The 24,126-nt window shown below is 54.1% G+C and overlaps 8 protein-coding genes across 8 annotated transcripts; 3 read left to right on the forward strand and 5 right to left on the reverse strand.

Annotated features, from left to right (window-relative positions):
- Window positions 1–35: 35 nt before the first annotated feature.
- Window positions 36–2,655, reverse strand: Z517_07014 (uncharacterized protein; the record flags this gene model as incomplete). The annotated part of the gene is made up of 2 exons (XM_013428753.1): window positions 36–46; window positions 90–2,655. The coding sequence occupies 2 exons, from the start codon at window positions 2,653–2,655 to the stop codon at window positions 36–38; spliced, it is 2,577 nt and encodes an 858-aa protein (XP_013284207.1).
- Window positions 2,656–4,907: 2,252 nt separating this feature from the next.
- Window positions 4,908–6,263, forward strand: Z517_07015 (uncharacterized protein; the record flags this gene model as incomplete). The annotated part of the gene is made up of 1 exon (XM_013428754.1): window positions 4,908–6,263. The coding sequence occupies one exon, from the start codon at window positions 4,908–4,910 to the stop codon at window positions 6,261–6,263; it is 1,356 nt and encodes a 451-aa protein (XP_013284208.1).
- Window positions 6,264–6,466: 203 nt separating this feature from the next.
- On the reverse strand, window positions 6,467–7,554 carry Z517_07016 (uncharacterized protein; the record flags this gene model as incomplete). Its single annotated transcript, XM_013428755.1, has 3 exons — window positions 6,467–7,137; window positions 7,317–7,400; window positions 7,494–7,554. The coding sequence occupies 3 exons, from the start codon at window positions 7,552–7,554 to the stop codon at window positions 6,467–6,469; spliced, it is 816 nt and encodes a 271-aa protein (XP_013284209.1).
- Window positions 7,555–8,792: 1,238 nt separating this feature from the next.
- Z517_07017 (uncharacterized protein) lies at window positions 8,793–9,532 on the forward strand (the record flags this gene model as incomplete). The annotated part of the gene is made up of 2 exons (XM_013428756.1): window positions 8,793–8,850; window positions 8,898–9,532. The coding sequence occupies 2 exons, from the start codon at window positions 8,793–8,795 to the stop codon at window positions 9,530–9,532; spliced, it is 693 nt and encodes a 230-aa protein (XP_013284210.1).
- A 3,030-nt stretch (window positions 9,533–12,562) lies between these two features.
- On the forward strand, window positions 12,563–13,732 carry Z517_07018 (uncharacterized protein; the record flags this gene model as incomplete). Its single annotated transcript, XM_013428757.1, has 1 exon — window positions 12,563–13,732. One exon carries the CDS (start codon window positions 12,563–12,565, stop codon window positions 13,730–13,732), a length of 1,170 nt encoding a protein of 389 aa, XP_013284211.1.
- Window positions 13,733–13,967: 235 nt separating this feature from the next.
- Window positions 13,968–15,323, reverse strand: Z517_07019 (uncharacterized protein; the record flags this gene model as incomplete). Its single annotated transcript, XM_013428758.1, has 1 exon — window positions 13,968–15,323. One exon carries the CDS (start codon window positions 15,321–15,323, stop codon window positions 13,968–13,970), a length of 1,356 nt encoding a protein of 451 aa, XP_013284212.1.
- A 655-nt stretch (window positions 15,324–15,978) lies between these two features.
- Window positions 15,979–17,835, reverse strand: Z517_07020 (uncharacterized protein; the record flags this gene model as incomplete). Its single annotated transcript, XM_013428759.1, has 2 exons — window positions 15,979–16,523; window positions 16,575–17,835. 2 exons carry the CDS (start codon window positions 17,833–17,835, stop codon window positions 15,979–15,981), a joined length of 1,806 nt encoding a protein of 601 aa, XP_013284213.1.
- A 1,367-nt stretch (window positions 17,836–19,202) lies between these two features.
- On the reverse strand, window positions 19,203–19,858 carry Z517_07021 (uncharacterized protein; the record flags this gene model as incomplete). The annotated part of the gene is made up of 3 exons (XM_013428760.1): window positions 19,203–19,285; window positions 19,339–19,442; window positions 19,494–19,858. The coding sequence occupies 3 exons, from the start codon at window positions 19,856–19,858 to the stop codon at window positions 19,203–19,205; spliced, it is 552 nt and encodes a 183-aa protein (XP_013284214.1).
- Between the last annotated feature and the right edge of the window lie 4,268 nt (window positions 19,859–24,126).

Below are 24,126 nucleotides of genomic sequence, written 5' to 3' on the forward strand. Positions count from 1 at the left end.
GCTCGAGGTCGAAGTTGAAACCGTTCGTGTCCAGTCTAACCAGGCGCTGCCGTTTTCAGATGGCCAGGCGGAATAGCTAGGTATGGAACTGGTCGTGCCCAGGGGCGAAGTCGTAGTGGCATCGGCAACAGTGAGAACGCTCGACGTCGATGAGGATGTCCGCGTCCAGTCCAGCCACAGACTACCATTTTCAGAAGGCCACCCGGTGTAAGCTGCTCTTGAAGTGGTCTGAGAAGTGGTGGTCAAAAGAGGCGAAGAAGTTGTAGCATCGGCGTCAGGAAGGACGGTCGACGAAGATGAAGTTGTCTTGGTCCAGTCGAGCCATAGACTGCCGTTTTCAAACGGCCAACTAGAATAAACTGCCCCAGAGCTGGTGGTAGGAAGAGAAGAAGTTGTAGCGTCGGCCACGGCAAGACTGGTCGAGGTAGACGTAGATGTCCTACTCCAATCTTCCCATGCACTGCCATTTTCCGCAGGCCAGGTAGAGCCGGAAGGCCTCACCGCATTCGAGGTAGCGGTGGTCGTCGATATTGTTGTTGCCGCATCAACAAACAAAGAACTAGAGGTGGATGATGTGGTCCAGTCCAACCAGACTCGTTGTGTCCCGCTTTCCGAGGGCCAGCCGGAGCCACCCGGCCTCGACAAAGTCGAAGTCGTCGTTGGAAGTGTTGAGGTTGTTGTTAGCGCGTCAACAAGCAAGGAGCTTGAAGTTGAAGATGTCGTCCAGTCCAGCCAGATCTGTTCTGTTCCATTCTCCGAGGGCCAAGCAAAGCGGCTGCTAGGATTAAAGTAACCTGTGGAAGTGGTAGTTGGCTGGATCGAGGTGGTTGTTGCAGCGTCAACAGGCAGAAGGCTTGAAGTTGAAGACGAAGTTGTCCAATCCAGCCAGACCTTTCCTGTACCATTTTCTGCTGGCCAGGTGAAGCTGCTCGGACGTGGATACGCAGAAGATGTAGATGGTGCAGAAGAAGTTGTGGTAAGGTCATCGACGATGAGAGAGCTTGAAGTGGACGATGACGTCCAATCAAGCCACGGTTTCTCTGATCCGCTGTGTGATGGCCATCCTCCTGGACGCGTGGGGTGCGAAATAGTGGGGTTGCCAGAATGGACGGAAGAGGTGGTAGATTTCGTCGATGCAGCCTCGACTGGCTTCGACGAGGTGGTCGTCGTAGTCAAAGTATCGGAGGAACTATGTCCCGTTGGCAATCCCCAATCCCCCCAGCCACCAGAGCCACTATTCCCTCTGTTTGATGAAGAGTGTGGGCGACCACCCGGAGGTCGAGTTGGCTGTCCTGGCCGCCCGCTGGAAAACGAGCTGGTCTCTGTAGTCGATGCATCAACAGGCTCTTGGGTGGTTGACGAAGATAACTCCGTGGTCTTTGATGAATGAGAACTGTTCCAGTCGAGCCATTGGCTTTCGTGATTCGGCTTGCTGAGCGACGAGTGTGGAGGCCGTCCGGATCCGGAAGGAGTCGACTTGGAGCTAGTCGCTTCAACAGGTCCTGAATGCCCTGGGCCACCACCAGTCGAAGAGCCACTCGGGCCGGTTGGAGTGGTTGAAGGTCTCCGGGTGGTAGGATCAACGGGGTTCCGGGTTCCCGAGCTGTTTCCAGGCTTGCTCGTGGGCGTGCTGGAAGCAGACGTCGATGGTGTCCCCGTTCCCCCTCCAGGTTGTGTGTGCCCATCCGTGGGAGAAACTGGTGTCGAAGCAGATGGTGAGTGTCTAGTATGGCTGGGACCGTTACCTCCCGGTCTGCCAGAGGTCGCAGAAGGCCCTGCAGAAGTGGAAATTTTCGAAGTGCTTGAGCTACTGCTGGAGCTGCTCCCAGTATTGCCTGCATAGGGATTGCTCCCGTGCCAGGGATGATGATCTTCCCAAGACCCTCCCTTGCCACCATTGCTGCCGGTATTGGAATGATCCTCACCACGTTTTTCTCCAGCGGAACGGCAGGTGAAGCTGTGAGAGATGGTATAGTTTGTGTTCCCATCTGATCTTCCAGTTTCCGTGGCCCATTCCGGTCCGAACGTCTGAGCGTACATGTCGCAATATTGACCCTGGCTCACACCGTCTTTAGAGAGAACATAGGTGTTGAAGAAATTACATCCGACCGCGCTGCACTCCTTGGCGCAGTATGCTGTGTCAAATGGGCCATAGAAGATCTTTGAGCCCATGAAAGCCCCAGATGTCGGTGGTGGATGGATCGCCGAACCCGCAATGAATACTGGCACATCGAATCCTTTCGGAGTTGTCAAGGTGCTGTTAGTGTAGCCGTTACAACCAGCGATGACCGCATTTGCACTGTTTGGACCAGCAGGGCTGATGGAACCAGCCCAGAAAGAACACTTGATTGCTGGAGCTGGTCCGCCGATTTCCTTCTCAAAGTAGATTTCGAACGAGGAGCATTCGTCAATGCTATTGCAAATGGCTGCGCAGATGCCGCTATCGTACTCATCAATCGTCGTGTGTCCAATAAACCCATCTCCTGAGACCCATGCTTGTCCATTTTTAAATGCTTGATAATAACCGGCCGGGGTCGCAGCAGATGTCGCAGCATCCGCAAAGAATTTGTTGGTAGCCCACTCGGCGGCGATCGGATCAGTACAAGAGCAGGTCGGTTCGACGTCGCGTTCGAGCAGATTCTTCTTCCATGGCATGAAACCGTCCCATTTTCCCAATGCACCTAAAGCCACATCAGACAACAAAAGGAAATAAAAGAATGGCAGCATGTTGCATTGAGCAACAGCTCAAAGGAAAAAGAGCGACTGTGGTGAAGAACGAATGGACGCGTGCCAATCGACAACGCAAAGATGGTTTACCAAAAGTGAAGAGGGAGGGAAGACGAGGGATGTGCAGGTAGAGTAGTAGATGGCGTCGCTCGACGCTGAGCCTTCTCCGCAGCACCATCTTACCTAGCCCAAAGCGCGAACGACGCACATGTGGTCTACTCCCTTCTGGGAGTTCTGCAAACCCTTGTCCAAAGGGTCATCGAATCATATCAAAAGCTACTAGGTTGGCACCCTGTTAGAGATCAGCGCCACATGGCTGGAAGACGCATGAGATTCTCCCGGCGGGGGCCTCGACAGGCCAGTGACATGATGATTGTGGACACTGGCACCACTGGGGGATAGTCGCCGTTCTTTGTTTGGCAGCTGAAGAAGGGTGACACTTTTGGCGTAATACCCCGGTCCACCGTTCCGAAAGAAGGTTGAGTTCTGAACGGTGTAACAGTCGCGCTATGCCTGTGGGTTCCTTTGGACCAAAATTTCGTGATCAAGCCACAGAATCAACTGTTGTCTTGGTGCAAATGTTGGAAGTGAGAGGAAGTTGAAAAAAGGAGAAGGGAGATTCCCAGAAAGGCTTAGTGCACCGCAACTATTCAAGCTTGGCGCTCCCGTGGCTTGCATCCCGAGATTGGAGCCTCGTTTTGCTGCCGCCTCCAACGTTTGCTGCTTGCCCGTGTGCCATGATGGTCTCAGCTTCTACTCAGCCTCCTGACTCACCTGGGTATAGCCTTCCCTCGAATCCTCGATGCTGACTTCTCCTGGAATCTGATACCGTACCCTGCCGTGCTCGAGATCATCACCGCCAGCCACAGAGGCTGTTCGCCTATCTGTGTGGACGATCAAGAGGAGGATCTTTGCGTTTGGTATGGGGAAGTCGGAATTCGTCTGCGGGGAGCCATCAGAGACATGGCTAGAACCACATATGCATGAGACTCATGTCGCAGGGAAACCAGACGACTGCACCTTCGGATAAGAAGGATGCTCTGGCCTTGCAATCTGACATTCTCATCTTGCTGAGTCTAGTATGTAAACGAGATTGAGACATGTGCACCCTTCAAGTCTTCGAGCAGCATCCGACACTGGTCTGAGACAACCCTGGCAAGATACCAAAAGCGCTGGGGGGTTTATCATCAGGGGTTGCGGTTGGCATGGCCACGAGTCACAGAACGCCCGAAGAACTGATGACGAGACAGAGCCACTCGGCATCTTTGGGGTCCCAACGTGCTGTGCCTGGAACAGCACCGAGTACGAGTAGAAGCAGTTGCGTGCCACGTCTTCTAGGCATGCAACAACCATACGCTCTTCGGACAGCTAATGATCCCATCACCAAAATGGGGGTTGCCAGACTCCCAGTCTTGTGCATCATCACTGAATGGTCTCTGGACTTAGGACGATAGGGGAGTTCCGGGATCCAAGGCTTCACATATGACAGGCCGTCCCGCTGTCTGCACTTGATGCTGCCACGGCTACATACCTGAACATTAGCAGCAAGTCGTCCCCAACTCGAGGAAATTCTGAGGACCCTTCTCCCTGCTCGATTTGGTAATCGATGGCGTAAAACAAGTCATCTGTAGTGGCCCGAATATTTCGACCGACACCGACACAGAGAAAAGCATGCCGAAAGATGTTTTGACGACGCCTACGGGCCACAGCAACAGTCGAGGTCGAAATCGAGCGAGGCGCGTTCCACAGATCGTTCAGATCGTTGGAGAATCTAGAACAAGGCTGATTCGCAGGTGCCTCGGTGTACACGGCCATACGGCTAAAACGGAAGCCAGTCCTGCCAATCCGCTGATGCTCCACGGAATTCCAATTACGGCAGAGCACAAGCCCAATACTGAAGATCTGTCAGATATGCCAGTGTCAACCCACCCAAAGTGGCATGAGTTGTTAGCCCAAGTCAGTGAACCGAGGGATGCTGCATCCGAGGATAATGTTTCTCCATCATCAGCCTCGCCTTACTCCGCTTCGACAAAGCCGACAATACGCCAAGATGCAAAGTCAAAGCTGTCAACCCAGATAAAATGCACTTGATGATAAGTTGTTCTTGAGCAAGACCAGTGTCGAGCCCCTCTCCAGTTCTTTTGCTTGCCCCCAGCTTTATTTCCCGACCCAGAGACAAGATGAATTTCGAATATCCCGCCGAGCTTAAAAACTATCTATCGCGCGTCGACGCATTCATCAAGGACAAGATCCTGCCGCTCCAGCACAAGGACGACAATAACCGCTTCTTCGACCACCGCCGCGAATCTTCGCGAACGCAATGGGACAACCTAGGCCTCCCTCGTCATGATTGGGAGGAACTCCTCCAGCAAGCACGCAAACTTTCCGATGAAGCTGGATTCTACCGATTCGGCTTCCCCAAGGAATTCGGCGGCTCTGCCAGCGAGGACCTGAACCTGTACATGTGTGCCATCCGGTATCACCTGGCGTCCCATCCGGTCTACGGAGGCGGCGTGAGCTTGGCCAACGACCTGCAGAACGAGCACAGTGTCGTCGGCAACAATCCGTTCATCATCATGATGCACCACTATGGCACCAAGGAGCAGCAGGACAAGTACATCCCCGCCAGCATCAAGGGCGAGTTCAAGGCCACATTTGGCTTGACCGAGATCTACCACGGCTCTGACGCTACCCACATGGACACCAGGGCCACGCCCATCACGTTACCCAATGGCGAGCCCGGGTACGAGATCAACGGCAACAAGAAATGGCAGACGGGCATGCACGCCGCCACGCACTGCATGGTCTTTGCCCGGACCTCTGGCCGCAACGGAGACCCCAAGGGCATCACGGCCTTCATCGTGCCCCGAGAGACACCGGGGCTGAAGGTTGCATCGTATGAATGGACGCTGAACATGCCAACGGACCACGCAACCGTGCTCTTTGACAAAGTCCAAGTGCCCGCGTCAGCGATTTTTGGCCCGCTGGACAACGGCCTGGCCATCGCCCAGACATTCACGCACGAGAACCGTATTCGACAGGCGGCTTCCAGCTGCGGTGCGGCGCAGTACTGCGTAGACCGCAGCGTCGAGTACGCCAAAAAGCGCATGGTGTTTGGAAAGCCCCTGTCGGCGAACCAGGCCATACAGTGGCCGCTTGTGGAGCTCGCGACTCAGGCCGAGATGCTCCGGCTCCTGATCCTCCGCACCGCGGTGGAGATGGACCAGGTCACGGCAGTGGCCAAGGCCAATGGCAAGGCGCCGTGGGTCGCCATTGAGAAGCAGCTGGGCCACAAGATTGGCATGTGCAACTACTACGCCAACCGCCTGTGCTGTGAGGCCGCGGACCGAGCCATCCAGGTCCACGGCGGCGTGGGATACTCGCGACACTACCCCTTTGAGCACATCTGGCGACACTTCCGGCGGTATCGCATCACCGAGGGGAGCGAGGAAGTCCAGATGCGCAAGGTCGCCGCGTATCTGTTCGGGTACAAGACGACGGGAGAGGAGGCCACGAAACCCGGGGCAAAATTGTAAAGACAAGTTTAACTGACCAACGGGACAAAAAAATATAAAAGACCCGATTCTTGGTATGGGGTTGGGTGTATCTATTGTATCGCAATTGTCTGGTCTAGATGATCAATAGCCTCTACTGGGGATTGGATCGTCCCCGCCTTGCAATCTTTTTTGGTCCCCTATTTCCAAAGTATCTGTCCTTCGTTTTAGAGCTTTGCTGGTTGTCAGCAGATGTCCTCAACGACCAGCTTCTCGCCGCTCGGCTCGCCCAGATCGACCTTGAGCCTCCGGTTAAAGAGTTCGAGGAGCATCTCGAAGCACACCTTCGTGATGGCCGGGTCGTAGCGGCCTTTGCTCAGCTCGTCGCGGACAAAGGCGTGCTGGGCGTCGTGGACCTCGTAGAAGGAGAAGGCGACGCCCTTTTCGCGCAGCGTCTTGCGGATGAGATCCCTCCCCTCGGCGGGGACGTGGGTGTCGGCCGTACCAAAGATCATGACCAGTTCGCCCTTGATGTCGCCGGCCCTCTTGAGGGAGTCGTCCTTCTTCCCCTCGCCGAGGGTGCTGCTATGGATGTCCGTGGCGAAGAAGCACAGGGCGGCCTTGACCCGCGAGTCCAGCGCGCACCGGTACGCGAGGTGGCCGCCGAGACACATGCCCGTGGCGCCGATCCGGCCGTTGCACGTCTTCAGGCCCAGCAGGTACGACACGGCCAGCTGGGCGTCCTCGTCGTAGGCGGCGACCTTCTTGGTGATTTTCCAGAGGTTCCCCGCGTCGGTGCCGGGGCCGTCGTAGGAGAGCGGCTCGGGACCCGTGAATTCGTGGTAGCACGAGGGCGCGGCGACGATGTAGCCTTGGCCGGCGATTTGGCGGGCGAAGCGGGAGACGGGGCCGGTCACTACAAGGAGAAAGAAAGTGGTTTCAGTCTACACTTGTTGTGTACATGTAGGTGACGGGGGTTCTTTCTCATTAAAACTACCCCCGGTATGACTTCTGTTTGGGAGGGATATGTAGAAGAGAAAAAGAGTCCTTTTTCTTCTTTCTTCTCTTCCAGGTAGAGTTTTTTCTTTTATTTACCTTGGTAGATCTCCGAGAATACCACGACCCCGGGAAACTTTGCATTCGGGTACCCAGCGATGGTGGGATGAAAGATGAAGATGCCTTTTTTGGTTTTGTGCCAATTTGGACATTTTTGCTCAGCCTCAGATCACATTTGAGTCACCATTTCAAGGGTCGGGTGTGTGGATGGCATACGCATTGAACCCTCCCCTGCTGCCTTTGTCGGCACATCTATATGGGTTTCTTCTAGGAGCATGGTTGCTGGGCTTGCCTCTCACGCGAGACTCGGGAATTCGATCGATGTATGCGGTGGGAAAACTGCACGAGAAACCTGTCACGGGTGACTCGGAATCGATGGGAACTGGGACGCAGAAAAGAAAACAGGGTGAGATGGAGGGGCAGTACGCAGTATTTGAGAGATGGGATGCAAACAAGGGTCACTGAGCCATTGGAGGGAGTGTGGGGAGGAGGGGGACATGGAGGAGTCGTAGACTAGGTACGTGAATACCTACGAATACCCACCATGTCGATCCTCAGTGGTTGAAGTGGTGTGACGCTTGGACAATGAGGAAAGGTCGAAGGATGTAATTGGAATGTCTGACAGAAACATATTACAGACGCCCCCGCCTCACCATAGCAGAACCCCCACTGTAGGATTCTATCTGACAGCAACATGTACTCTGTCAGACAGCACCATTTTCTTTTCTCCGAACTTCGGCTTCATCTCGGAGTCCAACGCAACTCAAGTCTCCGCTTTGGTCAATGCCATGACAAACTTGTTCTCCTCTATTGTCAATCCTGGATCAAAAGCTGCACGATATGCTTCCAGATGTCTGTGTCATTGTCTCGCTGCCTCTGCAGTTCATGCCCTCGGCATCATGACCGCTAGACACATGGTACCGACATCATCCTCGAGTCCGCGGTCGGCGGATAGACACCTGGATTTCACCATGGAACCCTGCGATCGTCGTTTATTGATTCCTGCAACATCAAACCTCTCCATCTCGTAAGACAGCTTAGCCCCGAGACGAACAAGTTTCCGTGTCCTTGCAACATGTCGATAGGCCCGTAGGCGGTCAATGACCCTGTACACCGACGCCGTATCCTCCTCAACTCTGAAATTCAGATATCAAGCATGTCATTGACTATGGCTTTTCCTGACACTAGACTTGGCTTCCGCTCGGCTCGTCATGTAAGTTCGGAAAGCCTCGCTTGGTACAGCGCGTGGAGGATTTGAAGATGCAGTTGATGATATTGGACTGGCGATAGACATACAATGGAGCTGGAAAACGGTCGAGCCTATCGATGGGCATCCGGCAGGAAGAGAGGAAGAGAGCGGCAACCTGCCACACCCTACGGAGAGACAACATAATTAACCATCATTAGACGCAAACAGTGAATCTCCAGGAGTCCTGCCGCACACCCTTCATCACTGGCGGCCATCTTCACTCAGCTCTCAATCGAACTTCCCTCTGATGAATTCATCCCATTGACATGGCGGCTTCAATGGAGACTGAGATGGCAGTCTCAACAGTTAAAGAGGAAGACTACGGTAGGACTCTCCCTTTCTGTGCCCTCTTCAGCTGTTGACATGGTCAGAGCTCCTCCCGGGGATCGAGCAGTACGAACCACCGTCATCGGCATTGTTAGCACAAACCACATTCGTTTCAGTATCTGTCAAACTCGACCCGGCCTTGTTCGTCGACTTCGATGCCATCCAAGGGCACCTCGACCGTCTCTGTGTCCTCGCCGATCTCGTCCGCGCCGCGCATACCACCATCGATCAACACGAGGCGAGAATCCAGCACGGGCTCTCAGAGCTCTGGGACGACAACCAGGACATCCGCAGGCGTGGTCTTCGAGGGGGAACGGCGCGCAAGCAACGAAAAATCACTGGCAAGTACGTGCGCATCGCAACCGTCATGGACCGCGAACTCGCCGATCGCCGATTGGAGGTGGAAAAGACCGACTACCTTGGCCGCAACCGGGTTGTGGGACTACGTGGGCTGAGGGACATGTTTGAAGACGCCTTTTTGTTTCTCCGGGACCAGCAACACAAATGTGAGGATATTCTTCGATGTGCGGACATCTTGATGTACGGCGTCACCACGCCACACATGTTGACACACCTGGCGACCGTGGATCAAGTTTTCACGGCCGAAAATTGGGCGCAGATTGAGGACATTGAGAGCATGTTGGACACCTTCGATGAGGAATACGACCCGAACTTGTGAGAAAGAAAAGCTTGGAGGGATACGACTGCACCGAAAACATCGCGTTGACGTTCCATTGGCATGGCATAGGATATGTCTAATTTGTACGCCGTGAAAGATCCCAGAATTGTGGCAAACACAATATCGCGTTGATAGGAATGATTGAGACAATACATTATCTGTCCAAGCACCTGTCCGAGAGATATTTGCTGTCACACTGTGTAGCGTAGCGTGGTGTAGTACAGTGTAATATGATCTAGTTACTGTGTGGCATCAGACAAGGCTGAGGTGAATCCTGCACTAAACCAGGACTTCGACTCATTGTCCCAGGATCACTGTTCACTTCGCACGTCACATGCTGATCTGGGAGGTGACACAGCGAGTGACAGATCAGTCATTCAATCTCTCTGATCTTTCCTGTCCCTTGGCAGAACAGGGACCAACTTCTCCCAACTGCCAGATCAGATCATGCAATGTCGCGACTGCCCGCCAAGGCTGACCAACACCTCCCTCCTTTGGGGGTATAAATATCTCTTCCCACTCCCTTCTTCCCTCTCTTCTTCTTTCTTTTTTTCTCTTCATACTTACCTTGTTCGAACATCTTGAGCACAAGCAGTCGAGTTTGTTGCACGGATGTCAACTCCATGGCACATCGGAGTCGGTGACTGTGCTGGAAGAACCTCCGGGACTTCCGCGAGCGCAATTTTTGTCTCTCTCACATATCAACTTTTCATCATCGTCCTTTGCCTTGAGCAAAGCTTTGGAGAAGAGCACAGCGTCTTGAGTGGGTGGGAGGTGGTTGTTGAAGGGAAGGTGGTCGTGTCAGTTGTCCATCACGAGGAATGTTCCTTGGGAGTTGCTTTCAAGTGCCTCACTTCCGCTGAACCTGAATCTTGTGTATCATCAACAGAGAGCGGCAGACTCGACACAAGGTCAAGCCGAGACAGCGTGTAATCTTTGAGATACACAACTCGTCAACCCCTCCTCCGTCTCTGACTCTGCAAGCTGACAAGACCTTTCAGTTACAAGAAACCAATACCAACATCACCTCCGAGTCCATCCATTCTCACCTGCGCCCCGTATGTACGCCCTCTTGACACGTCCAGCCACGGCATCCCTTTTTAGCAGAACAAGAATGCCACATACAAACCTTTCGCACACCTTCATACCCCGGACATGGTCATCTATTACACACCTGGCAATCGACACTCTTCGGCGCCTTAGAACAGGAGGAAGTGAGATTTGACTTTCAAGGCACACCCCCCCCCCCCCTTTACAACCAGGCTAAACGGTGGCTGATCCCCTCTCAAGCTGCGGCTGACTCTCGTATGATACCCTAGAACGACGACTTGCATTTGCAAGATGGGCCCGAAATCAATCAACGCAAGGGAGTATCCTCTAGTACCCCTATTGTGTCTGAGGTTTCATGCCTCTCCTCCAAGTCGAGGTCCGACGTGAATGAGAACCAAACAATCATTCCATCAATCCATCAGGCCGCCGCCGAGCCATGTAAGTAAGCAGCGGGCCGTGCAGAAAAAAGAGACCAGACTTGCGAGATACAGCAGAAGACGGACAGATAGACAAAATCAAGGTTCGATGCTGGTGCTACTGGTGCGGCTGACACGAGGCATGTATTTAATACCCCATCCATGATTTGATCCTGTGCACAGGTCCAGTTAGTCGTCGGCCTCGCGGTCCGCATTCCCATCAATGCGCAATCCCAGAATCCTACCGCGGACCGCTCGTCCGCACTCGAACCGGCACTGGCAGTGGCATCAGCAACCACATACTCCTCCGATACCGAGTCTGGCTATCTCGGGAGTCTTTGCTATTGGTGTATTTTGCGACAGGCTTCCCACTTCCGTGACATATCAGTATCAGTGCTTACTCTCGCAGATATAAACACGATGAAGTTTGGGAAAGGGCCAAAAAAGAAGGGAGAAAGGATTCAAGTGCGGCATTAGATGGAACTTTTGAATGGGACGCCGCACGGTGGGAGATGCATAGCTGAAGGGAGCTTTGCTCGCATGCATGCTCAGCTCCGCAAATCACGAATGGGTCATCCTTCCAGTGAATGAGCGCGGGGTAGAGCCGAGATCCGCCAGAGACAAGCCAAGGTACTTTGGGTACTTCATTACGACGCCGATGCTGGATTCTTTTCCAATCCGTTCTCGATTCAGTTATTCTGATCCTGTCTATGCCCTCGATCTGACCACCACCACCAGCACTTACTTGTGAAATTCCAGCACTCGGCACTCAGCGCCGGGATATGTAAGGCGTCCTCCATCATCATGCTCATCTCTTGTGGTATACGAGATCTACTGCCTTGTATCCATCCTGGGTATCCACTCACCAGCCAGCCCCCATGTGATTGATGTATATCTAGCATCCAACCAAACTACCCGAGGCCAAATCCCATGCAAAAATGCGAGGAGGGGTTGACTTGAGTTCCACCTGTCCACATATACATACCTAGTCCCTACTACATCCCGAGTACTCGTACATAACTTAGGCTAGAATGGCCCGGAATAATAAACCAAGACAGGGTTCCAGGAGGCGCGGCCGAGTAAGCACACACGACTCGTCGATGGGTCAGTCACTTAGTCAGTGAGGGAGCAGTCACTCCCTGACTGACTAGGTTACTCTACTCAAATTTACTCAGTTACTCAACGTAGTGTTAGTAGTAGAAAATATCCAGTGGGCACACATTGTACATATGTACATAGTATTGTTTCAAAAGCGGCCCCCCTCCTCTCTCTCACAAAACAGGGAACGGACGGGGGAGAGGGGCTTACTTGGCTTGGATTGAGTGTTTAAGAGAGAACAGGAATAGAAATTAGATTTCCGGATTTTGTATATATCCCCTATCCATCTATATCTACCCTGTTATTTCGTTCCTCGCATCACCTCTTCGATCTTTTCACACGCACACACATTACCTATACACACCCACCGCTCACATATACACCTACACACACATACCTACGCACCTACACAGTACTCGCACGCTTACACACCTCCCCAAATACAGGGAAAGACGAGCACAGAGCAATGGCAACAGACCAAGTTCCGGCGCTGGTGTCGTACCCAGCCGAGCCCACCAAGCTCACGCCGGACTGGCGGTTCGAGAAGATCAAGGTGTCGCGACCGCCCAAGGAACACGAGCTCAAGATCCGCATGGTGGCGACGGGCATCTGCCACACGGACATCCTGGTGGCGTCGATCCCCGGCGAGCAGATGGGGCTCAAGTTCCCGCGGGTGCTGGGCCACGAGGGCGCCGGGGTGGTCGAGGAGGTCGGTCCTGGCGTGACGGTCGCGCGCGTCGGCGACCCGGTCCTGCTGTCCTACAGCTACTGCGACGCCTGCGACCTGTGTAAGAGCAGCGAGCAGCCGTACTGCGCGGCGTGGCCGCTGCTCAACATCGTCGGCGACGCGACCGTCTTCCAGACAGGTGCGGGCGCAGAAGTGCCCGGCAAGTTCTTCGGGCAGTCGAGCTTCGCGGCGACGAGCATCGTCGGTGAGGCTAGCGTGGTCAATGTCCGCGATCTGCTCGGGAGCGGCGGCGGCGGCGGCGGCCACGATGACTTGAAGTTGCTGGCCCCGCTGGGCTGCGGCCTGATGACTGGGTCCGGGGCCATCGTGAACGGCGCGGCCGCCAAACCGCACGATGTCGTGCTGGTCACGGGGATCGGGGCCGTCGGGCTGGGCGCCATCATGGCGGCCAAGATCGCGGGGTGCAAGGAAATCGTCGCCGTCGACCGGGTGGCGCGGCGGCTCGAGATCGCCAAAGAGCTGGGCGCCACAAAGGTGCTTGACACGTCGACCATTCCCAGCGGCGGCAGTGTCGCAGAGAGCGTCCAGCAGCTGGTCGCGAACCAGCGCATCTCCATTGTCATCGAGACCACGGGCGCCGTCCCCGTCGTGGAGGATTGCATGAAGGCGCTGGGCCGACGCGGCCGCTTCATCCAGCTCGGCGTCCCCAGGCCAGACGCACAAGTCACCCTCCCGGTCGGCGAGTTTTTCAGCTCCAACAAGTCGTACGAGTGCCACTACCTGGGCAACACGACCGGCCAGGCCTGGATCCCCGTCATGATCCAGTGGTGGCGCGAGGGCAAATTCCCCATCGAGAAGATCGTCAAGCAATTCCCGGCAGAGGATGCGCTGCAGGCCTTACACGGCATGGAGGACGGGAGCGTCATCAAACCTGTTCTCATATGGTAGGTACAGGGCCAAGGAACGGCAGAAACGCCCAAAGAAATTGGGAGGGGAATTTATAGGAGGGTCGAAGAGATGGTAATTGTGGGAGAATGGGATAACAAGACAATGACTAGCATCTCCGACACGGTGGAATTGAGAAACGAAAAACCCGACAATTTTCATGTACCATTCCCTGTCCTCCTTTCATTCGATATTATCTTGTTGTGGGGGCGTTGTTGTCGTCCAATAAGTATTATAGTCAGGGCATCGAGTCTGTTCGGATGACCTCAAGAGCCGCGACAACTTTCTTGACGTCCCAGCCTTCCAGCAGCCCTTTGCGGAGTATATCGACTTCACTCTCGGGTGCCATTCCACCTGGCGCGGGCGGGCGACGATCGAGGTTCGTCGGGAACGGGTATCCATTGGCGATTGCATCCAAGATGGCATGGACTCTGCTTGTGACGCCACCATTCTGCAGCAGCTCCGTCCTGTCGAGGCCGCCACCGCCGCCACCCCACTCCTCGACATACAATTTCCTGACATCGTCCCAGCACCGAGAGATGATGGCCAGGGTGTCGACGGTCTCCATGGTCTTGCCAAAGGCACTGCTGACCTGCAGCAGGTTCGCAGAGCGATGGACATCCGGGGTGCGATTCTCGCCCGCGGCGTGGAATAATGCCGGGTTGAAGAAGACGGCGTCGCCCATGTTCAGGGCACAGCTGACCCAGTTCTGGTCGAAAAATTCCTGGAACTCGCGCAGGCGGAACGCCATGTACCCCGGCTCGAACTGCTGCGAGAAGGGCAGGAAGCGCGTCGGCCCACTGGCCAGAGTCATGTCCGTGTGCGCCACAGCGCCCTGCAGTGTGAGGAACTGCGTCGCCACCTGCATGGCCGAGGGATACAGCGCGCACGCCGCCGTGGTCTGGAACCCTAGGTGGTAGTCGCGGTGGCTTACCTGCGGCTGGCCTCCCGGCCGTACGATGTTTACCTGCGCGGTGATCTGGTACGCGGGTCCCAGCCAGGCGGCGCACATGGCGGCCAAATAACGGCTGGAGTAGTACTGTACGAAGGACGCCGGGTCGCGCTCGGCGTGTTTCTGGAACGAGTTCCAGATGCGCGCGTTTTTGCCGCTTGCTGCGAAGTGGTCGCCTTTGTCTCTCCCGTGTCCTCCCTGAGCGAGCAACTCAGATTCTGCGGCGATGATGGCCTCGAAGACAGCGTTGACCTGCTCAATCAGCTTCCTGTCCGGGACGAAGTTGCGGAGAACCACCACCCCGGGCCCTGAGAGGAGGATATGGTGCCATTCATCCTGCAATGCATCGATGAAGCCAGGGTCTGCAAACGCATCTGCCTCAGTGGGTAGCTCGTAGACGGGGATATTGGATACCACGGCCGACGCGTGTGGATAGATCTCTCGGCTTGTCGATTGGGAGCATAGCGTCTTGAACGCAGACAGGGACGGCGGCTGGGAGAGCGAGTACAGCCTCCTAGGTACTCGTGGCGTCTGTGGGTCGGATTGGGACGATATTGATAACGACGACACATTGTTGACTCCATTGGGTGCAGATTGTCCATTTGCAAGACTCCCAGAGGAGGACGTCGAACCTGAAGCCATGATGATAGCGAGAAGACAAGAAAATCTGATGAGATGGAACGAGTGAGCCCGAGCTTTTGGACCCTCTTTGGTGGATTGGTTGCAGCCTTGCCCTGGAAATTTCCCCGCAGTCATTTACGTACTTCTTCCCCTGCGGTGCAGAACTTCCTTTCTTCCTCTCTTTATTTTCCCAAGGTATCCATCCTTCTGTCTTCCTCCAACGTCTTTCCAGTGGGACAGTCTCCAAGTCTGGCTTGACAGTCATACAGCACAACACAAGACAACTCAATTGCACGAGTCCGCTACCGACCGAGTCTCCGATGCGAGATATACACCAGCCACGAAATCCCACATCAACCCTCCTGACCCCCTAACCTCCTAACGAGACAAAGAAATCTAGTCGGTGCTCAGAAATCCTCAAACACCCATTCTCGCCATTCGTCCTCAAACAAAAAATTATCTCTAGTCCATCTTGTCAAGAGTCTATAAAAGTTGATATACAAACGCATCAGCACCAGCCAGACAGGTCCCGCTAACCAACTGCTATTCAAAATCTATGTTTCTTTTCCTGCGTCCGTGTTCGATCCAACGGCATCAAGTGCCTCCATCTCAGTCAGAACAAAAGTCAATCAAAGAATCCCAGAAGAAACGAACAGAAAAGGTGGAGCGAATGTTGTTACAATTCCTCTTCAACCCATCTTAGACCTCCATCGACCTGGATCCCGTCCTTGACCCATGGCAATTCTCGGATCTCGGCCAACGGTCGCCGTCTTGTATTTCTCTTCAATAACCCTGCCACGCACTCATGTGCACCTTCAAATTCGGCGCCTTTGACGGGGTCCCATTCTCCGTCTTCGTCGCCATACTTGTACCACGCCCATTCGCACCGTGCTATTCTGTGCGGCGTCCTCGCACGCAAAACAGCGGGGTCTCCGCGCGCTCCGGGAAGAGGATCAAAGGGCAACCGACCCTCCATTAGTGCGTAAAGCAGAACTCCAAGTGCCCAGGCATCAGTTTGTCGTCCATCGTAGGGCTGACCCATTAGTATTTCCGGTGCGGCGTAATCCTCGCTTCCACAGCGCGTTGTGAGAAGGGGGCTTTCGGGGGGTTCGGGAATGCGGCGAGAGAGACCCAGGTCGGTGAGTGTGACAACCGCCCGATCAAGGGTTTGCCAATTGGATACGTCCGAGTGCACACGCACCGGAATATTGAGCAGGACATCTGGGTTCCATTAGCATCGACAAGAGATTGAGTCCCTTTCCCTAGACTTACTTTCCAGCTTGATGTCCCGGTGAACAATGTACTTTTGATGAAGGTATCGCACCGCCGACACCAGCTCGGAGAACACCCTTCGGACCAACGATGGCGTCAAGACCTCGTGGTGTTTCGACGCCACTTCAAACAAATCTCCACCAGGACAGTAATTCATGACAAGCAGAGCTCGCGCATTATCATCATTGCCAAATGCTTTCAGATGGACCAGAGATGGATGTTGTATGGATTTCAACAAGTCCACTTCTCTTTTCAGTCCGACCTCGATCCTCTCCGCGTCCGCACCACCCGCTGGACCATGTTCTACGACTTTAACTGCCACAAGTCGTCGAGATCGAGCTCGGACACCGGCCATATTTGTGCTGTCTTGCATGTAATCGACATTGTCCTTTCGATCGTTGTCGACTTGCCGCACTGCCAAGTAGACCTTGCTGAAAGTCCCTTGGCCGAGAATCCGGATCGCTTCGTAAGACCTTGGCTCCCCGGTAGAAATGCTCCGCGCATTAAAGATTTCAAGTTTTGGTCGTTTGGCAGCGGGCTCGTCTTCGTGGCTCCTCTCTATCTGTATTGTCGGTTGCGGAGGGGTAAGAGGTCTGGCAACGGACTTGCTCAGTCTTCTTTGCGGACCGAGATATTCTTCTCGATGCATAGACGTTGGAGACTCGGTGATCTCGAATGGTGCCCCAGCGCTTGACACGGCTATGTTTCGGGGTTTCGGCACAGCCACAGGGTCGGGCACATAGTCACTGACACTTCTAGTACGACTGTGATCGGCACCAAGGGTCTGGCCGTCTGATGTACCTGGACGTGAGGAAGGAGTAGATCTCAAACCTGGATAGCCTTTGTTTCGGCGAGGAGTGGTGGGTGATTGCAGAACGGGAGGGGGCAATGCTTCGGCTTTGGCCGAAGAGATGGAGGAGGTACGGGATCTGGTCCTTGCCAGCGAAAGAGCCTTCCATGACTCGAATGCCGCCATTGTCGGCGAGGGCAGAGGAGTGATATCCAGCATTGCGGTTATCTGGGGCGAGGAGATGACTGTACCAGGGGAGACCGAACCGGCCGACGAATGAAGGTGAGCTCGGATACTAGGAACTCGACGAGGTATACTTGCGGCAGAGGCACTGGTTCGTAACCTGTACTCGGAATCCATGGACTGGGTGGAACTGCTACGTTTGGGGCCCCCAACATCCGTACGTATATGAAGGCCACTCAAGAGATGCGCTGCATCATGGTGAATGCGCAATGAATCGGGCGGCGACATGTTGACTTGTCCATTGTGAGAAACCGCTTGCTGATTTGCATTGGCCAAAAAACTCCGCTCATTACTGTTCTTATAGAGCGCCTGATCCAACGGACTGATTCCTGGGTTTGGGAGGGGTGGTGTCAACAAGATACGATCGTCAGGCTCGATGTGAGCTGCGGAGGAGGAAGATTGTCTCTCAGCCGACCCATTCTCGCATGTTTCTTGTAAACGAAGGTGTTGGGGATGGGGACGAGAGGAGGTGGAGGGCGCAGGCTGAGAGTCTGCCATGTTTTTGTATTCCTGGGTCGTTTACCCAAGGGCGGGCCGTCGCCTCACTAGCAAGATCATGAGAGGTTGGGGAGGAGGGGGATGTTGCTTCTTTGGGTGAAGCTGGTCATGCTCATGGTATCAGGTTCGGAGGCCGTAGATTTGCGCGCGTATATGAACGGGAGAGAAGGACCTCTCGAGGTCAGCATAGTCTGTACTGAATTTGGGGATATGTCTTTGCCGCTAAGTGTCAGCATTGACACTTTCCACCAGAGGGTAGACAAAGAGCCAAGGTCCGCAGGAGTGGGCGACGAGTCCCTGCAGACAGAGATCGGTCGCAGGAAGGGAGAGAGGCTTGAGGGGGCAAGTGGGCAGAGCAGGGCAGGTCAGGGCGGGCGAAAAGGTCGAGGCGTGCCAGTTTGCCAGCCACGGTAGCGGGTGTGAAACAACTTTGCACCGCGTCGGGGGGGCGGGACAAAGCCACCCCTGGACACTTCCACACGATAGGAAACTGTGGCGAGGAGAAGCTCCACCAATCATATCTTGAGGTCTCTCACGTGAACAGACAGTCGTACTAATCCCGTTGTGGAAATGCCCGATCGCACAACCCAGTTGGTACTTCTGGTGTTTGAGATCTTTCTCTCCATCTGTCGAAAGAGAATGGATCACACCAATGACCGTCCGTCCCATCTGACCGTCCGGTAGTCTCGTACGTAAAACACGATCCAATGTTCATTTCGGTCCACACGCCGAAGTTCCAAGCAGAATAGCGCGAGGGTCGAGGTATTCCTCAGGATCAAGGGGAGGTGAGGAATGTGGTGCCAGCGCAGTTGGTCAGCCTCAGAATTGATGCCGTAACTGACTCTTCACTCATGAGTGTGAACTAAGGGAGGTCAAGATGTTCAACCAAGTACCGTCTTACAGTATAAAACTGGATCGAATACACAAAAGAGAGCGAAATATCGAAGGACACCCAGCTGTTCCGTATCCAAATACCCAGGCGTCAATGACACGCAACAATTGGCCTCTACTGGCTCGAGCAACATACCATTAGCACATATCGATAGTTCCCCCCTTCTTATACACCTCTTTGCCATAGATTCACTCCGCCATGAGCTTCAATCACCTGACCCCTCGTCCTCGCCTCCGAAATTGATGCCAATTGACTTTAACCGCCTGACTGTCTCCGCGACCTGTGGCTCTGGTTTTTGTTAGCGTCGTGTTGCATGTGAAAGCTCCAAAGAACATACATACCATTTCCACTGTGCTCGCTAGCTTCGACGACTTCAAAGACTGGCGAGTGAAGGCATGGCAGAACCGTAGCTGCCCTTTCATCTTCATTGTCTAGCCTGAGTGTCCTAGTTGATCATCAGCAACCCACAACCCTATTCTAGGAACTCGAATCGTACGCATTCATATCGATGATGTTGACTTTGATGCGGTAAGTGCCGGGCTGCGTGATTACAAGGCCGGGAAACATTGCATATGCGATGGTCGGTCGCTCGCCCTCCTGTTCCTCGCAGAGGGCATGTATGGAGTCGGCCCTACTCCCACACAAGAGATCTTCCCGCGGCGGAGCTAGGCTTTCCTGCATGTCCGGTGTGGTTAGAGATAGAAAAACCCATATCCCGCTTGTTTCGGGGAGTGTAAAGGCTTCTTCGTTGTCGCACTTGTCGTCCGATGTGGATGGTGGTCCCAAGAATGTCACCACGAGGGGTGTCTCCAGGGTGACACCCGCTGCGACGCGCGACGGTGGTGCAACAGCGAGTTCCATTGTGATATCTAGGGGGCAACCACGGTTACAACAATTCCAACACAGTCGACGAGGTAGTAGAAGATTCTTTGGTAATGTAGACTTTGAATCAGGGCTGAAGGTTTGTGAGATGGCATCAAAGGACCGTAATGGCAATAGTGTGAGGCTATTGTTGGTCCGCGATTGGGATTCTGCAAGTGTGATGGGTTCGATCACTGTTTATACAGAGGTAATGAAACCAGTCTTTGGGATGAGCAAGAGGGAACCAGCAGGAGCAGAGGAAAAATCTTCCTCTCGAGGTGTTGGTGACCTTTTCTATGCTCCAGGGTAAGGCTGTAGGCGTTGTGCATGTGCATGGACTGCTCCGGCGCATGATGGATGCTACATTTCGTGGTGTGCTCCAAAAGAGAAAGAGGCACCATCGGGTCCCTGATCCGACCTCTACAGGCGATCCACTAGAAGCCCAATGGAGCAATACGTCCACCATGTCCAGCTATCGCCATCTGTCCCAATACGGTCGAGGGTGGAATGGAGGCAACAAGAACAAGGGCCAAAAGCACAGGGCTGCGGTTGGACGTCTATACCCAGTGATTAGAATGCGACCTGTCAATCTCTACTAGTCAACAAGGATGTCGCTTTGTTGAGGAGGGGCCACGGACAGAACGGAGGCTACTCGAAACGGGACATCGACGCCGTAGGATGGCGAAGTTGCCCATCCAAATAAATGTTTCATGTTGTTCCAGTGACCACCAGGTTGCGTCAAGGTTGAGTCCAAAAGGAGGGAACGAATGGGATGATGGAGAAGGGGAGGATGAAAGAGACAGAAGACAAGGGCATGCGCCACATTTTCTCTTGGTCCTCGGTCGCTTGGGAAATATCGACTATTGATAGATTGTGATGTGTGGGAGTTGAAAGCGGGTTAATGTCGGATTGGAACTCTGCAGCACCAGGAAAGTATGATGTCAATGTCTTCAGAGCAGAACCGGTCTTTGTCCTCAAGCATAGAAGCAGTACCGACAGAGCGGTCGCTGCCCCGAGGGGATTTTGTGTGTATGACAAGGGAACCGCGTGAGAGCATCCGGTTCGACTATGGAGTTATCGCGGTGACTTCGCATCAGTCTGGATCAGATCTCTCTCCTGTGTGTGAGCTGGATTCGCCCACCATCACGGTTCTGCAATATTTTGCGACCATGATTCTAAGACGCAGGGTGGATCATCTCTGGTCCCTGAGTTTTCAGAGACTCGATGCATTTTCTTCATGATTGGCCCCCGAAGCCGATCCATACTGACTTGCAGGCACGCCCGGTGACCTGGGACCTGATCGTCTCAGAGACAGGGATTTGACGGGTTGGTCTGCTACACAGAATATGCCTGGGGGAGCAGAGATCTGGTGTAACCTGCCATGAGGCCGTCACTATTGTGCTGCGACCTTCAATGGTGGGATCATGAAGGGAATCATGGCTGTCCCCTGGCGGCACTTGGGCTGAAGGGCGTTGGATATAGGCTGTGAAGGCAATCCCAAATAGGACCAAGAGCGGTGGACTCGCAGGGGCCTGTTTCTTTCGTCTGTAATCATCACTAACATCCTCGTGTTGCCTGCAGGGCAACAGGGGGTTGTCCTTTGCGAAGCGATACGCGCAAGCTTCAGCATCACGCTAGGTTATATCGTGGCTAAGACAGCCGACGAGGGAGGAGACAAGGGCAGAAAGGCTTCAGCGGGACCGCGTGACCCCCTACAGACTGAGGCAATCCCCGGAATGAAAGCTGATCGAGGCAAAGTGAATGCATCCGCCATCTCTATCAGGCTGTCCTGCAGGCAGTGGGTACATCGTTTTCCTGTTCGAAGTCAAGAGGGGATGGATCGAAGGCTAGAGCAAGAGTCCAGGCTCAATTTTTGTAAAATACTGGCTGCTGTTTGCGGGAGGGAGGAAAGACGGCAGAGGATGGTCTCTTGAGAAGATCCATGGTTGTTTGGGGGACTTTGGTGTGAGGTTACGAGACAGTTCGACGAATCCGAGGTTACGAGACAGTTCGACGAATCCGAGGTTACGAGACATGGATTCAATAGGGTGTCGGGTCGGGCGTCGGAAACAGGAACCGCTGCAGTCCCTATGCAAGCAGTTTAGCTAGCGAAGCACGCTCTTTGCCCTTAACGGTCCTGCTAAGCGTCAGGCCCGCCTGCCCGAGTACTTAGAGTTTGGGGAGTGCTTGTACTTGTAGGCGGCTGCGCTGTCTAGGGGTCCCCCTAACAGAACCTTGGCTACCCATCTCTTGCTAATAATGTGGAGGGGCTAGAGGCTCCTAGAGACCTGCACTCGCGATCCGTCCAACCGTGACGTCTTCCACTTGGGTTTGAGCTTGGCATCAAAGACTTTGAGATGCAGAACAGCCCTTCAAGGCACTCCGTCCACTCTATCCCACACCCAGCAGGCCAGCTCGCCTACTGTTCGTCACACTGCACTACACTACAGCGCTCCTAGTTCACCCAATCCCTGTCAGTTGTCGATTCTTTCAAATCAGCGTCGATTTGGATCCTGTTTTGTTAGATGGCCCTCGTCCCGCTCGATGTTCACCATGCTACGCTACTAGATCGACTCTGCCCCCAGCCTGCTAGATGAGCCATCGGACTACTTTTCTGCATTGCTAGCTGATCACAACCTCCGTCTGACGCCCTAGTCACACAATCTTTTGAGATGCCTCGTATAGCTGACTCCCATACAGCACAATGCACCGCTGAGACATCCCTGCAACCTGGCTGCTCGAGGTGATGGATTTAGGTCAAACAAGAGAAGGACACCAGAGGAGGCTCTCAAGAGAAGGACACCAGAGGAGGCTCTCAAGAGAAGGACACCAGAGGAGGCTCTCAGCCTTGGAAGCTCACACACCCTTGAATTAGAGATTCTGTGATCGGCATTCACATGTCCATTCGCTTCCTCTGACTCTCTTGAGAATCGAGCGCCCGACTCTGACGAGGTTTGCTGATATTTCAGATCTTCAACCAACCCCTCCATCTAGGACCCTCCATCTCGGCGATTTCTCTCAAGATCGAGCTATTCCCTGCACAATCGCACGCATTTGATCATCGGAAATTGTACCATCGGCAACATTTACCTCTAGACTGCACACATTCCTGGTCTAAAATCTGCGCGCAACGAACTCGCCCACAAATTACGAACTCGGTGTGCACTATCCTGACAGTGGAAAAATCCTCATTCCTGGCTTCACTGACCTTGCAGACCCGTCGTCAAAGTCCGATCTAGAGGTGGCTTGCCTCAGAACTGCCATTCATGCACGGTACAAGATCCGAAGTGTCAGGAGGCGCACCACAAATCGTGCCCCTGCTACGATCATTGGTACCGGCAGACTGTTTGTGACTTGTCGACGCCGACCAAAATCCGAACTCAGAATGACGACCCTGCAGGCTTCGTGTTCTCTGCTGCCAATTGCGATGACAGGATCGCTTGCCAACGTCCAAGTGAGTTGCTGTCCCACCCTGGTGCCGCCCATCTGGATCTTGGATGCACAGACTTGGTGCGCGTTTGGCCCATCTAACGCCAATCTGGGCTTCATCTAGCATTACGAGTCACTGCGCTCTGGTACGGCGTGGCTGCTCGGCAACAAGTCACCTCCCTCGTCGACGACGAGCAGGGGTTCGTCTCACTTCTGGGCGACTTCAGCTTCGATGGACACGGCCTCTACACCCTGCACCTAGGTGCTCTGTTAGAAGCAGAAGCATGACTCGGCTTGATTAGCCTTAAGCCGCCACAATATATTTCTGAATGGACGCCACCCACACTGTTCGCTTAGCGGATGTACGGAGTACGTTGCAAACTTTGAGACAGCTCCGTGACAGTGACCGGCCCACTGCCCTAGATTCCTGATGCCAGCTCACTATGACCATTCACAGGTCTTATGTCATGAGGCCGGTAGCTCTCTCTGCCAGATGTGGCCAACACTCGCATCCTGGACACGGGTTGTCTTCCTCACTTGGACCACCCCGGTGCGTCATTCCACCAATCCATCATTGTGAATGTGGGGAGCTGGCCCCTTGGAAAGAAGAAACTTAAAGTCACCAGGCCGATGGGCTCGCATGCAGTCGAGCAGGGATATTACGATCGATCCCATTCCCCGAACGGCCCTGAAAGAATTACTCCAAATGGAAATTTCTGGTTTTACCAAGCTTCTTCGGCTGACGGCTCAACTAGTTCGTCGCTTGGGAAGCCACTTTTTGCATCAGTTGGTGTGCAAACTGGCAAGGCACATTCAAGCAAACAGGGCAACAGGTCTTT

This window comes from Fonsecaea pedrosoi (assembly GCF_000835455.1).
Source record: "Fonsecaea pedrosoi CBS 271.37 unplaced genomic scaffold supercont1.4, whole genome shotgun sequence".
Taxonomy (NCBI): domain Eukaryota; kingdom Fungi; phylum Ascomycota; class Eurotiomycetes; order Chaetothyriales; family Herpotrichiellaceae; genus Fonsecaea; species Fonsecaea pedrosoi.